The 13,835-nt window shown below is 41.1% G+C and overlaps 1 protein-coding gene across 4 annotated transcripts in view; it reads right to left on the bottom strand.

Moving 5' to 3' along the window:
- Nucleotides 1-1,739: 1,739 nt before the first annotated feature.
- Nucleotides 1,740-13,835, bottom strand: part of LOC107382178 (multiple PDZ domain protein) — a 98,521-nt gene continuing 86,425 nt past the window's right edge. For 2 of the 4 annotated variants that reach the window (XM_054751580.2, XM_054751577.2), the window contains 13 exons: nucleotides 11,189-11,263; nucleotides 10,699-11,040; nucleotides 10,365-10,448; nucleotides 10,001-10,194; nucleotides 8,874-9,021; nucleotides 8,679-8,750; nucleotides 8,379-8,502; nucleotides 8,232-8,263; nucleotides 7,926-8,048; nucleotides 3,810-3,914; nucleotides 3,258-3,361; nucleotides 2,981-3,104; nucleotides 1,740-2,776 (listed from right to left, as the gene is read on the bottom strand). In XM_054751580.2, the coding sequence (XP_054607555.2) occupies nucleotides 2,630-2,776; nucleotides 2,981-3,104; nucleotides 3,258-3,361; nucleotides 3,810-3,914; nucleotides 7,926-8,048; nucleotides 8,232-8,263; nucleotides 8,379-8,502; nucleotides 8,679-8,750; nucleotides 8,874-9,021; nucleotides 10,001-10,194; nucleotides 10,365-10,448; nucleotides 10,699-11,040; nucleotides 11,189-11,263 (1,674 nt within the window). In that variant the 3' untranslated portion in view covers nucleotides 1,740-2,629. The remainder of the gene's footprint in view (nucleotides 2,777-2,980; nucleotides 3,105-3,257; nucleotides 3,362-3,809; nucleotides 3,915-7,925; nucleotides 8,049-8,231; nucleotides 8,264-8,378; nucleotides 8,503-8,678; nucleotides 8,751-8,873; nucleotides 9,022-10,000; nucleotides 10,195-10,364; nucleotides 10,449-10,698; nucleotides 11,041-11,188; nucleotides 11,264-13,835) is intronic. The other 2 variants (XM_054751579.2, XM_054751578.2) reach the window with 2 other exon arrangements.

The following is a 13,835-nucleotide window of genomic DNA, read 5'->3' on the forward strand; positions in this document are numbered from 1 at the left end:
CATTATTATTGGTCTCTGTTATGGGTGAATGCCTTTGATCTCTTTGGGGAAAAACATTCTGGTGCTCCTGTTTTACAAAGCAGATGTTAACTGGAGGGAAGAAAATGCAGGATTCCGTCAGCACAATGCAACTCTGCCACAGGGGCACCCCCAGAAGATGATAATGGTGGCCAGACAGGACCAAAGAACAATTTGGGGTGAAACACCAAATTGGTCCATGTGGACAGTTTTGCATGTGGCAATTTCTCCTTTATTCTTTTTTTTTATTCAATATTATTAAAACAATATGGATGAAAAACATTTAACTCAAATTTGAGAAACACAATTTTCTACCACCCCTGGCTACCCCTTGGGGACACCACTGCTCTACCATTGCCTCATTTGACCCGCAACATTGATGTTTTATCTCCACAAATAACTCAAGCCTGAAAGAGTTCTGCCATGTGTATTTGCTAATGCTAATGGTTATCTTCTACTAGCTGAGACGTGCTCTGCTCTCTCCTGGTTGCTAAACCAACAACAGCCTTCCCTGTCATGAGCCAAGATGGGTGAGTCCATGAATGCTAACTTATGGGCTCGACACACGGGAGGCGACAAACGACCGCGATCAGCGAAATTTGTCGCTGTCGCTTTTATTACCTGACACACGGGAGGCGATCCGCGGCAGCGGCCTGCGGCAAAGCCATCTATGCGTTCTGTTCCATGGCGAAATTGAAACTTCCGTTGTTTTGTTCGGCTGTGTCAGGTTGGAGGGAATTAAGGTTATTTAAGCAGTTCAGAGTTAATAAAGCGGTAGATATGATGTTTCACAAGGTGCTGCTAGAGTTATGTGAACTCTTACTTCTGATTTTACTATAAAACATAATAATAATCAACTTCTCCTCCATGTTTGCTCGGAGATGTACGGAACATCCTGTCCGCTCATTGGTCAGTGAATGAAACCTCCGTTGATTGGTCCTCGTCCGAGCGACAGCGATGAAAAGTTGAAAATGTTTCAACTTTCTGGGATCGCGTCGCTGGGTCGCCTGTGCACGACACATGCACGAGCACAAAATTTCACACGCACGTTTTTCGCGTTTCGCTTAGTAAGAGAGAGACCCGCGATTATCGCTTTGTCACGCATGTCTCATTGAAAACAAATGGAGAGGCGATGTCGCCTCCCGTGTGTCGAGCCCATTACAGTGTGATGTAGTGTGAGCGTTTTCCCATCAGCAGCTAGTGCAGGAAGCTGATGTAGAGGGACATTTTCACATTTAGCCTGCATGTGAAACTCGGAGTGACCCATCACATTTATAAAAAAAAAAAAAAGCGAAACCCAGTTTCTTAGTGAACTTGCTCTTTAACAAGGAATTCACAAAATAATTCTGTTTTTTTGTGTAAGATTTAGGAACAACATGAAATGCCTTCTGCCTTCCTTTCATCTTAAACCCTCCTCATGCGAGCCGGAAAGCAATTGTTGATCTGGATCGGGATGAAGCAGACCGCGATGGCTGCTTTTCAATAAAGCTTGCAATGTGAACAGATGGCTCTGATTAATGTGAAGGATCCAGACAGGCACTGAGTAGTCTCCCGTTTCCTAAATGAGACATGTGTGTGAAAAATATTTTGTTTCAAAGTTTGTGGTGGCACAGGTGAGGAAAAAAAGAGTGACGCCATCTTCCTTATTCCAGTGATCTGAAAAGGCCGTTTTGAACATGTGAGGAAGCCGTTTCTTTCATTATGACATCACGGAACAAAGATCGTACAAATGAACATTTAATAGATGATACAGTATTATGTTGCGCTAAATAAAGCACACAAGTGTAAGAGCTGCAGCAGCTTAAATAAATCACAGCGAAGAAAACAGTGTGAGTGTAAATGCAATCATATAAAAACAGAATCAGGAAGGTTTCTAAACAAAAACCAGACATTACACTACAACAATACTTTCTTGTCATCCTAAGAAACAACTGTTCAGACTGAAGACTATAAATACACATGATTAACAATAACAGCTGCTTTCAGGAGCTGCGACACATGTCTTTGTCAGGTTTTGATTATTACTGCTAATAATCAGACCTTATGTAAGAAGTTTATGTTTTTGAGGAATCATGACACATTTGGAATTAATGGAGTAAAAGAAAGTGAAGGGAAGTTAAACAGGCCTTCATAATAACTCTGGTGTTGCCATATAAAACGTTGGCAGAAGCACTTGGCATGTTGTGACTGAACAGAGGTCATTGGGCAGAGTAAATACTGAACATGTGATATTATTCTTGTTTTGTTTTTCACGTTAATAAGAATCAGTGATAATGAGGACACTACTGCACACAAATACAGCACAGCTGCTTTTGTTCTAAAACCTGATCATAGTGTCATCCGTGTTATTATGTAATATGTGTTTTATAAACCAGATCTAATCAAAGTTCATGACTTTGGTCTGAAGTTTCATTTAAGCTGATGAATTATGTCTAAGCTGTGCTCGCAGTTAGAGCTTCCCAAAACTAGATCTATGTGTGTTTTTACTTCCTTGCTTCCACGACCGTGACTGGCTCCTCGGCTTCGTGTGAAGCAGTTCCACCAGAGGCAGCTAAATCCAGACCGTCATTTCGATGAGATCAAGTCAAAACTGGTCAGAGAGATCCTTATCTCAGGAGAGCACGGTGAGGACTACAGTTCCTTTGGTCCTTTTCAGGATATCCACAGCTTCAGCGTGAGTCACTCCCTCCAGGCAGTGTCCGTTCACAGCAATGATCTGGTCGCTCCCTTTCAACCTGCCGTCCTCGATGGCTGCTCCCTGCAGAGAAAGCCAATCACCATTAGACCAGAAACTACTATTTCTACCTATGTTCAGTACACAGTAAACATTGAACAAATAAAGTCAGACGCTTTAAAATCTACACATTTTACAAAAGTACACATAGAAACAATTAGCAACAGCTTCATTCTTAAAAAATAAGACACTTCTAATCAACTTTTGGCATGGCAGATGTTTTCTCACCTTGCTGAAGATAGTTTTGACATAGATTGGCAGATCCCCATGAGGACTGCCAAACCCCCCTACGATGCTGAAGCCCAGGCCCGATGAGCCCCTCTCCAGAGTGATAGTCCTGTACACGCGTGGACTGTGGGGATCGGTATACACAACAATTGGTGTTCACTGAAAACCTTTTTTCTGCTCCTTATAGTGCAGCTCTGCTTCAGCTTTGATCCTTATTTAAAAAGTGAACAAACCAGGAGAAAAAGAAAGTAAAATCGGAAAGTAGAACAGCTCCTACCAGAAGTTGTTGTGAGAGCCGGTCGTGCTGCTGGTTAGGTCTGATGACCTGACATCCTCGCCGCTGGGATCCTGTGGGCTACATCCGTCAAAACCTGCTGCCAGCTAGCCACACACAAACACACAACGGACATGTTATGACACAATCCACAGTACAGCAAGACAATTCTGGGTAACACTGATATTCTCTTTGTTTTGGAAGGCACTCGATCGGTTCTTTTGCATGACTTCCTGTCAAGCCTTTAAATGCATACTTTCTAAAACAATGCACACATGACTCCAGGAGGACAGTGAAATTTCTCGTGTTAGCACAGTTTTCCAGATGCTAATGTGAGCTTCTGGTGGATTGCTTATTATTAGACCAGTTTCTATGCACAGTGGTGCCTTGGTGGTTTTTTTTATAAGTAAAAATAACCTGAAGTAAGCAGACTATGAGGCATCACTGTCCTTTCCTTGACAGCGCTGGGAAAAATCTTGCTGACGTTATCAGAGAATGAGATTCCGCCTGACGGTCATTACGCACTGACTGCTGAACGTCTCGCTGTGACACTACCTGCAGAGTGATGGATCCGGTGGCATTCTTCAGCAGGGCTTCAGCATGAGCATGAGTCATTCCCTCTGTGGACACATCATTGATGCAGAGGATCTGGTCTCCTGTCTGAACAACGCAAACCCACACCAACTTTTACTTGTGCTTATGAGCCAATTCCAAAGAGAAACACCCGAATCTAAAGCCTCCTTAGGATTGTCTCAAACTTTACTCATGGTATCTGCAGGTTTAAGGGAACCACATTTAAGGCTTTTTAAGACATTTTATAAGGCTACTTTGACCAAATTTAAGCTATTTTTAAAATTAAATTTAAGCTATAATTTCCAGCTATTGCCTGGAACCAGTGCTAACCACGTCGGAAACGTGGGATTATCCACCCAGTTACCATTAAACTTCCCCATGGCGCAAGCTCCCACTAGCTTAACCAGCTAATGTGCTCATCTAAAAATAGCCCCCTTTCACAACCAACGCCAACATCGTACACAAAAAATGCTTAAGACTAACTAGAAATTCTTGTTCATTGGGTCTTTGGTAATTTAAGACCTTTGGAAACTGTATTTAAGGATTATTTGTAATTTTTAAGGATTTTTAAGGCCTTATATTTAGAAAAGCAAATTTAAGACTTTTTAAGGACCTGCGGATACCCTGTTTACTTCAGCCCAGATTTGCTCAGAGGTTTAATTAACTATTTTATACTGTTGTGTTTGTATACTTATACTATTTTATACTAATGTAAGTTTTACAAATTCTCTTCTTTTAGAAAATTGACTATAATGCACTCATCTTGAACTTGACCAAAGGGGCATGCAGAGATCCCCAAACATCTGTCTTCAGTTCCAGGACAGCTGTGAGGTTATTTAATCTGGGCCCAACTTGGTGGCTCATCCAAACGACCTTCCTCAACACATCAATTCATAGTCTATCTATCCTAAGACTTGCCTTGTTGCTGTTGGTTGGTTTGTCCCAAAGACCCCATGAGCTTTGTTGCCAAAGTAGATCTAGCCCTCTCAGAATGTTCCAAGACACATTGACATTTCTGTAAGTAAGACCTAGAATACCTCATCTTGCTAGAAATTGGGTCTAGTTCTGATGACCTGCTACGTTGAGCTCTCACACTGGATTATCAAGTCAGCTCTCTTGTTCACTCTTCCCTCTTCCATCTTAGGAAAACTGCTAAACTGAGGCCTAGTCCACACGTAGCCGTTTTTTTTAAACGAATATCCTCCCCTCCAAAAACTTGCATCCACACCACCTCGTTTTAAAAAAAACTTTGTCCACACGTACCCGGATAAATACATTGTTAAGAACATGCCAGACCTGTAGGCGGCAGTACTTCCCCCATTCTTAACCTCGTCCTTCGTCTGTGGTCTTCCGCAAGGAGCAGTAATTCCACTTGCAAAAACAAACAAGCAAAAAGCGCTTGGACAATTGATAAAGCGAGCGCAGCTCTGAGGGCATCCATGCTGTCGGCTAGTGGAAACACAGGTCGCACACGTGATGTCAGCATTTTTTTGTCGTGGAAAGTGACGTTGCGGACCTTAAAACTCCGGTTTTGTCTGTCCACACGCAGACACCCAAAACGGAGAAAACGCAGATCTTCACTTTGGCCGGAGTTTTAAAAAAACTGTTTTCGTGTGAAAAAACTCCATTTTCGTGTGGATGACAGGCCAAAACGTAGAAAAATATCTACGTTTTGGCAGATCCCCGACTACATGTGGACAGGGCCTGAGTGCCACTCTGTTACGCTCTATAGGTTTGTACAGAATGCCTGCGCTCAGATTCAGACCAAATCGTGAAAGCACACCAGCATCACCCCGCATCTCTTACAGCTTCACTGGTTGCTGGTGAACTTCAGAGTTCATTTAAAGATCCTGGTTCTGGTCTTTAGGGCCAAGCACCATCTTACATTGGTGATCTTCTCAGTCCCTACACCCCCAGCAGGTCCCTGAGGTCCAGTGATCAAAGCCCAAGACCAAAGGTGACAGATAATTTGCTGCTGTGGCCCCCAGACTCTGAAACTCTCTCCCCCAGAACCTTAGATTAGTGGACTCAGTGGTCTCCTTTAAAAGGCAGCTGAGAACTCATCTGTTCAGGCTGGCTCTTCTGTGACCTTTTGTTGATCCTTCACTATCTTCTCTTCATGCTGCTGTTTTTACCAGTTCTTCCTTTTCCTGGACCCGTATTACCTTCTCTCATTTCATTTTCTTTCTTCCTTCTCATTTTTATTGCTATACATATATATATAGGGCAGCAGTAGCTCAGGTGGTAGAGCGGGTTGGGAGGGTCATGGGTTTGATTCCAGCTCCCGCCAGGGGTATCCTGCTGTTGTGTCCTTAGGCAAGACATTCACCCAACTTGCCTTTGTTAATGGTGGTCAGAGGGGCCGACGGCGCCAAAAGACAGCCTCGCCTCTGTCAGACCTCCCCAGGGCAGCTGTGGCTACAAGTAGCTTACCATCACTAGCAGTGTGTGAATGTGAGTGTGTGAAAGCGTCTTTGGGGGTCTTGAAAAGCGCTATATAAGTTAAATGCAATTATATATATATATACATATATATACATATATATATATATGTATATATATATATATATATATATATATATATATATATATATATATATATATATATATATATATATATATATACATATATATGGGAGTTTTCCTCTCCACTGTCGTTAAATGCTTGCTTGGTGAGAATTGCTGGGTTCCTTATATATGAAACTTTTTAATGATTGGCTTAATGAACTGACTCGTATTGGAATATTTACTTTGGGAAGTGCCTTGAGACGACTCTAGTCGAGACTTTCCACTTTATAAATAAACTTGAAAACTAGAATATAAATGAATGTATCTCAGAAACTAATTTATGGACGCACTTCAAGTAAGTTTGCTGTTGTTTGAAAGGAATGTGTGCAACTTTTTTTCCTAGACAATTTTGAGGGATAAAGGTCATCTCTGTATAATGGAAAATATGTGCTAAATACCAAAAAACGAGTTTCAATTCCTGTGTGGAAAATTGCAATGTTTTAGTGAATTATTTAGTTGCTATGCACATTTTACATTTATATTATTATAATTTAGAATGTTAGGGTTGTATTGATGTGTAGCAGGTTGAAATACTCCAAAAGATGGCACCACAGCATGTAAAAATGTAAGTTTAAGTTCTGGCAAACTTGTTCTATGGCAGGTCTTAAAGGGTTAAATGACTCCTAAGGCATCGATTTACACTACAAATGTATTGAATAAATGAGTAAGCCACACCTTTAAACCACCCGGTGGAGCGCTGTGAGTACAACTAAAATGCCAACCGCTAGCAAAATTATTTTAAAGCAAGCCGAGAGGGACGTGTTTGCTTTAATCTGCAGAAAGAGTAAATCTGTATTATTGTGCAATTCACATGGGGGAGGCGGGGTTTGATTAAACCAAGCTTCTCATTTCCAGGTTGAATGAACAGTTCACAAAAATAACATCTCACTAGTGCCAAATGTGACATTTTAACATATATTGTTCTTAACGTTGCTCTGGAAGGTGGAAACTAGCATGATGCAGGCCCTTTAACATTTGTTGAGTAAGTTATTTTTGTTTGGTATCAAAAATACATTATTTTCAAGCCAAATGGCCCAAGTTATGTCAGGATATGCTGGTGAGTGGAGCGGAGGTGAGGATCCAAACACTGGGGAAGGATCAGGCAGGCAGGCAGACAAACCGGAAAAACTTAGAAGGTTTTTAATGATCACAGGACACAGGACATGGAAACAATGAGGCAACAAGAGACTAAAAACTGGAGGGGTTTAAATACAGGAGGGCTGGGTGCTTGGGTGATTGGGAAATGAGAGGCAGGTGGGAGCAATCAACAGAGACTCAGGCTGGCGAGAAGACAGGGTGTGACAAGTTACTGGAGTTAAAGTCAAAGTAGAGTTCAAGGTCTTCTTCAGAATTGTTGCTCAAGTCCACATTTTGCCTATTTCCTAAAAAATCTACATCACGATAAAGAAATCCTGAGATGATTTTCTTCAGATTAGATACAAACTACAAGTGTATGTATGGCATGAGTGACCAGAGGTCAACTGTTACCATGTGATGGCTGAAGCAAACCTACACAAGGTCATTAATCACCTGTAATTCCCGTGTTTTAGCGGCCAGTCCATTGGCATCCATGGTTGCAATAAAAGGAGGTATGTTGCCATGGGGACTGCCAAGTCCTCCAGCTAAACAAATGCCCAGGTTGTCACTTGAACCCTTTAATGATAGTAAACACACAGTAGTTATGTAACACCTGAGTAAATCTGTGGTTTGAAGGAATAAGCAGGTTATCTTTCCTTTGGTTTCCATCCTTTGAAGAACCAAATATTGAAATATTAACTGTTTTTTTCTTGCTAAAGTTGACACTCAGAATCTATTAATGACAAAAAAATTAATTACCTTTTGGATTTTTACTTTTCTGATGTCAGGGTCTTGAAGCACAAAATAAACAAAGAAACACTAAATTAAATTTGTGATCTAAAACGCTAAAGATTATGTGTGTAAAAATCCAAAAATATTTCACATTGACTAATCAAAAGAGTATACATTTGCCTCCTGTTTTGTTGTCTGTCTCCCTCTGGTGGTTAACAGATGCATCACATCCACTCAGGGGAGTCGGAGTGGAGCTGTCGGAGTCTTCGCTCTGGATAAAACACAACTTAAAATATTCCTAAGTTCACAAAACAGTACTGTCAAAGTTTTGTAGAAGATGAATACACACGTAATATAAGTCAGGTCTATAACCAGTCTTTCTTTTTATTGCACCATCAAAATATGGTCAGTTGAACTTTTTACAACCCTAACAACTCTCTGATTAGCCATCGCCAAATTAAAGCAACAGTTTACCTGACATCTGTGGGAGTACTGCACCCCTGCTTTAAAACGGGCCACTTCCAGGTGGACTGCTGCTGTACAGCTCTGAAAGTGAAGAAACTCAGGCTCAACAACAAAGGAAGTGAATGCATGAGTATGAATTAAAAGGAAAGTAAATTATGATTGTGTGTACAACTTTGTTAAAGTGTATGTGAGGATGAGACAGACCTGCAGCAGAAACTGCACGTGCTCCTGAGATGCTGCACGAACATCTTCCCTATTGATTGACAGAATCTGGTCGCCATGCATCAACCTGCCATCTGAATTTGCTGCTCCTCCTCTGATGATTTCTGACACAAATATGCCCGTGTCATTGCTGTTCAAAGAGAATGTGGGTCAAAAATCGCTGATCGGAGCTTTTTTTCTGTGACCTCTAAGACCTCCATGTAAAAATGTGTCAAATTTGATTGTGAAAAATTAAATCACACCTTGAATTTTGAAAAACATAAAAAGTAAAACGTGAAAAATAAAGATTTTAAGATTTGGTTTAAATTAGTGCCAAAACCTTTAGCTACATTTCATTTTCAATATATTTTGGTTTCAATACATTTGTAAAAAGTGTTTTGCAGCCAGTTCCTTTTGCAGTAAAAGAAGTAATGTGACGCTCAGCTCAATGCTCTTGACCCTTTGTGGACAGGTACTCAGAATTGTTATTTATTTATTTTTGCTATTAAGCACAGCTGTTGAAGACTTTATTGCATGTGAGCCCCTCCATTTGGACTTCAGTAAGCCAACATATTTCATGCTCAGAATGCACGCTGTCCACTGAGGTGGACATGTAATAAATTATTTGTAAATTATAAAATATTTGTTGAAATTTGTTTCATTCACACCTAAAGAGGAATGAAAAAATTGTTAAAAAAATCATGGTTGAAGATTTCATAATTCATGCATCAAAGGGTTAAAATAACTTTCCATCATAGCAGATACGGTTGCCCGGTCCAAGTCTCTTTCTATAAATATTACCAGTTATTTTATCAAAAGGTTTTTACAGAACACTTCTCCATTTAGTACATTTTTAAGGCCAAAGTTTAAAAACAAAGTTCAGAGCATTTTATTTTGTAAAACTTTGCCTGAAATAGTGGATAAAACTTCGGCCTAAAGACAAACCAACCAAAGAATAAAGAATCCCTGACAAACGATGTTCATGTCCATCTTTAATGCAACTGCTTGTTGCTAATTTTTTCCCCACAACTGAACAAAATTCTGATAATTTGGTCCTGAATCATATGTAACAACTTATTAAACCCATGTAGAATTCAGAGCGTGGGATATCACTGTAGGAAGTGAGCTACCTCTTCCCCACGGTGGCGAGTCCCAGCCCCTGTCCAGGACGAGGGATGAGCTCCAGACTGAAGACGTCCCACAGGTCCTCCTCCCTGTAGGCCTCCTGGTGCCTGAAGACACACAGCTGAACACGCTGTGTGGTGAGCCGCAGCACCGCGATGGCCTCGTCGTGCGTCGCTTGTCTCAGGTCTATGCCATTCACCTGGAGACACAAACAAGACAAACGGCTAAGGGGTGGAAGTCAACACCACGGTGATCATGAGAAAAACACATGTAATGCACGTAGATTAAAAAGACAAGAAACAGTCATGAGCTTTTATAGTGTTTCTGTCTCATGATCACATGTCTTTTTGACTTTTTTATCCATCATACCTCTAATATTTGGTCACCAGCCTGCAGCCTTCCATCTCTCTGTGCTGCTCCGCCGTCGTTCACTTCATGGATTATTACTGCCCCCTGGTGGAAAAATGAAAATAAAAAGTCCTTCATTATCACAGAAAAGGTGACATCAAAAAGAGGTGTGCCCATCTAAATAGTCTAACTGGCTGCTGTGAGGCATTGTTTAGTTTTCATTAGCAAGGTTGGATAGACATTATTTTCCAGTTTGGATGTTGCAGCACAGTTTGTACATGAAATAAAACAAATGGTCCATGAACGAAAAGGATAATTGGAATGTTGATTTCAGATACCGACGATCTGTTCTCACCAGCAGAGTGTCACATCCTCCCACAATGCTGAGGCCCAGGCCTAAACTCTCTTTACAGATCTCAATGGTAGTCTCACTTCCAGGGAGAACTGGGCAGCGGCGCGGGTCAGGAGGAGTTGCGAGAGGGGGGCGTGAACAATCAGAACGCTCTACTGGAGAGGTCCGCGTGGTACCAAGAGATGAAGAGCCAACGGGAGTGACCTGGAGGATTTCAGATGACTCAGTGGAAAGAGAAGATGGAAGCGGAGAGGAAGGAGGAAGAGGGGAAGAGGCAGAGAGACTCTTGGAATGACTGATGGAGGGTTTGACAGTGACCCGGTGTTTGACTATCAAACTGGACACCTGAATATAAAGAGGACAGGACAGTCATAAATCATTGAGTCGCCATGGCCTTGAAGTACTTTGTGTGTGTGTGTGTGTGTGTGTGTGTGTGTGTGTGTGTGTGTGTGTGTGTGTGTGTGTGTGTGTGTGTGTGTGTGTGTGTGTGTACCTTTTCCACTGACAATCCAGTGACATGTTCATCACCCACTGCTACAATTCTGTCTCCAACTTTTATCCTTCCATCCTAGATGAAGGAACAGGGATTTTAAAACATGCAAAATAGGGAGATTGAACAAAAGTGTGTGCTTAAAAGACATTAAAGAGATGAAAAATCAAACACACCCTCTGGACAAATATCTGCATAAGTGCAGCCTGGAGCCATACATGGAAGCGTATTAACACATGACGACACCTTGTTACAAAATGCAACCACCATTTGGAGTTGAATCCCATTTAAATACTTCCAGAAATACACTCGAGGAGCTACACCAGATTCCACGATTAGATGCGCTTTACATTAGTGTGATACTTTCCAGCAGATGTTTATTCTCATGAATGAGATCAAACCACTGATAGGTTAGAAATAAATGATGAAATAACCTGCAATCAATTAGACCAAAAAACCCAAGATATTGATCAAGCCATGAAAGGAAATGATTAACAGGAGTTGTCTAAGGAGCTTTGAAAGAAAAGCGTCTGGACTTCTTTGAGTTGCTTGAAGACGTTTCACCTCTCATCCGAGAGGCTTCTTCAGTTCTAAGCAGTGTTGCCAGATCCAAAATCCCACAATATCGTACAGAGAGGCCTAAATTATCGTTTTTCAGTACAAATTATCGTACATTATAAATTTGATAATAACGTTCTATAAACGACTTCTCACTCCAATATAATATAACAAAGAAAGTATTTTATATTGCCCTGTTTAAATAAACATCTTTAAAACCAGTAATATAATGCCTATAAACGTGCAGAGTGTGTCGGCACCACTCCGACCTCCACACATTGACACAACATGCACATTTGCGCAGTCCTATTTATGTCATTTCTACATAGGTTAAATGCACGCGGCAAAACATCACAGCAGTGGAAAAACTGACCCAATAAATGACACAGCAGCCTACTCACCTAGTTGCTGATCTCGATCTCCTCATCTGATTCACTGTCTGTCGCAGCAGAATGCCTTTAATCACCTGTACTAAGTGGTCTGTGCTTCTCATTGCAATGTTGTGCTGAACTTTCTCCAGCTCAACCAGGACAAAACTGAAGTTTTAGTCATTGGTCCTGAGGCCCAGAGAGAGAAGCTTTTACCGAAATTACAATCTCTGTCTTTTAATCCATCTGAACAAGTGAAGAACCTGGGTGTGATTTTTGACTCTGAGCTGACTTTTATCCCACACATTAAAAATATCACAAAAATAGGTTTTTATCATCTAAAGAACATCGCCAGAGTCCGCCCCATTCTCTCTCGGGCCAATACGGAGACGTTGATGCATGCTTTTATCACCAGTAGGATAGATTACTGCAATGCCCTGCTTTCTGGTCTTCCCAAAAAGAGCATCTCAGGCTTACAAATTTTACAAAATTCGGCAGCACGTGCCCTGATGAAGACCAGGAGGCGGGAGCACATGACACCAGTTTTAGAATCATTGCATTGGCTCCCCGTATGTTTCAGGATCAATTTTAAGGTTCTTCTAATGGTTTTTAAGTGTCTTAACGGTCTTGGGCCTTCTTATCTATCAGAACTGCTTTTACAATATGAACCCTCGCGGACTCTGCGCTCCTCTGGCAGGCGTCTCCTGGTCATCCCTAAAGTCAGGACACACACTCACGGCGAGGCGTCCTTCCAGTGTTATGGCCCTCGCCTCTGGAACGAGCTGCCAGAGGACCTCAGGGCCGCAGAGAACATTCATGTTTTTAAGTCCAGGCTCAAGACCCATCTTTTTAGGTTAGCTTTTATCTAAATATTTTCTACAGTTTTATTCCTTGTTTTACATGATTATATTTTATTACTTGCTTTGCATGTTCTATATGATTATATTTTAGCAGTTTTATTATTTAAATTATTATTTTACTGTCTATGATTTTATTTATTACTTATTTTCTAATTGTTGTCATTTATATTAGCTCTTTTATTACATTTTTACTCATTTTAATCCAGTGTTTCCTCTGTGGGGGCCCTCTGCCCCGGGAGCGGTGGTCGACTGTAGCTTCCTGGGCGCTCTATAGGTGGGGGTCTATGCTCCCCCTCCACTGAGCGCCCTGACTTAGTGTGGAAGACCTGATGCTGCCGGGACAGACGGCTCCTCTGATGGCGTTTCCTTGCATTACCATACTTGGCTCATCTGGACTCAGCCTAATATAATTTTTACTCGTGTGTGTGTGTGTGAGTCTGTGTGTGTGTGCGTGTGCTTGCATATGTTTGTTAATGTTTTTAACCTGTTATGGGAATCTGGGGTCATTTTGTAAAGCACTTTGAATAACACTTTGTTTGAAAAGCGCTTTAGAAATAAAATTTGATTGATTGATTGATTGATTGATTGATTGATTGATTGATTGATAAAAAGCCACATAGCTTGATTTCAGCATTTTTCACATCATTTTCAAACTTCTCTTTTTCATTAGTTTGTAGGAGACATTTAAGTATAGATGTCTGGTTTGGCGCAATGCATTTTACCCTTTCTTTGTGTTTAGCTCCCTTTGCATGATTCTAGAGAACCAAGGGCGTCAGTTTGTTTTCAGAATTGCTGGGGACAATAACCATACACTTGAGTGGGGTTTAAAAATTGCTGGGGACAATAACCATACACTTGAGTGGG

This window comes from Nothobranchius furzeri, chromosome 7 (genome assembly GCF_043380555.1).
Source record: "Nothobranchius furzeri strain GRZ-AD chromosome 7, NfurGRZ-RIMD1, whole genome shotgun sequence".
Lineage (NCBI taxonomy): Eukaryota > Metazoa > Chordata > Actinopteri > Cyprinodontiformes > Nothobranchiidae > Nothobranchius > Nothobranchius furzeri.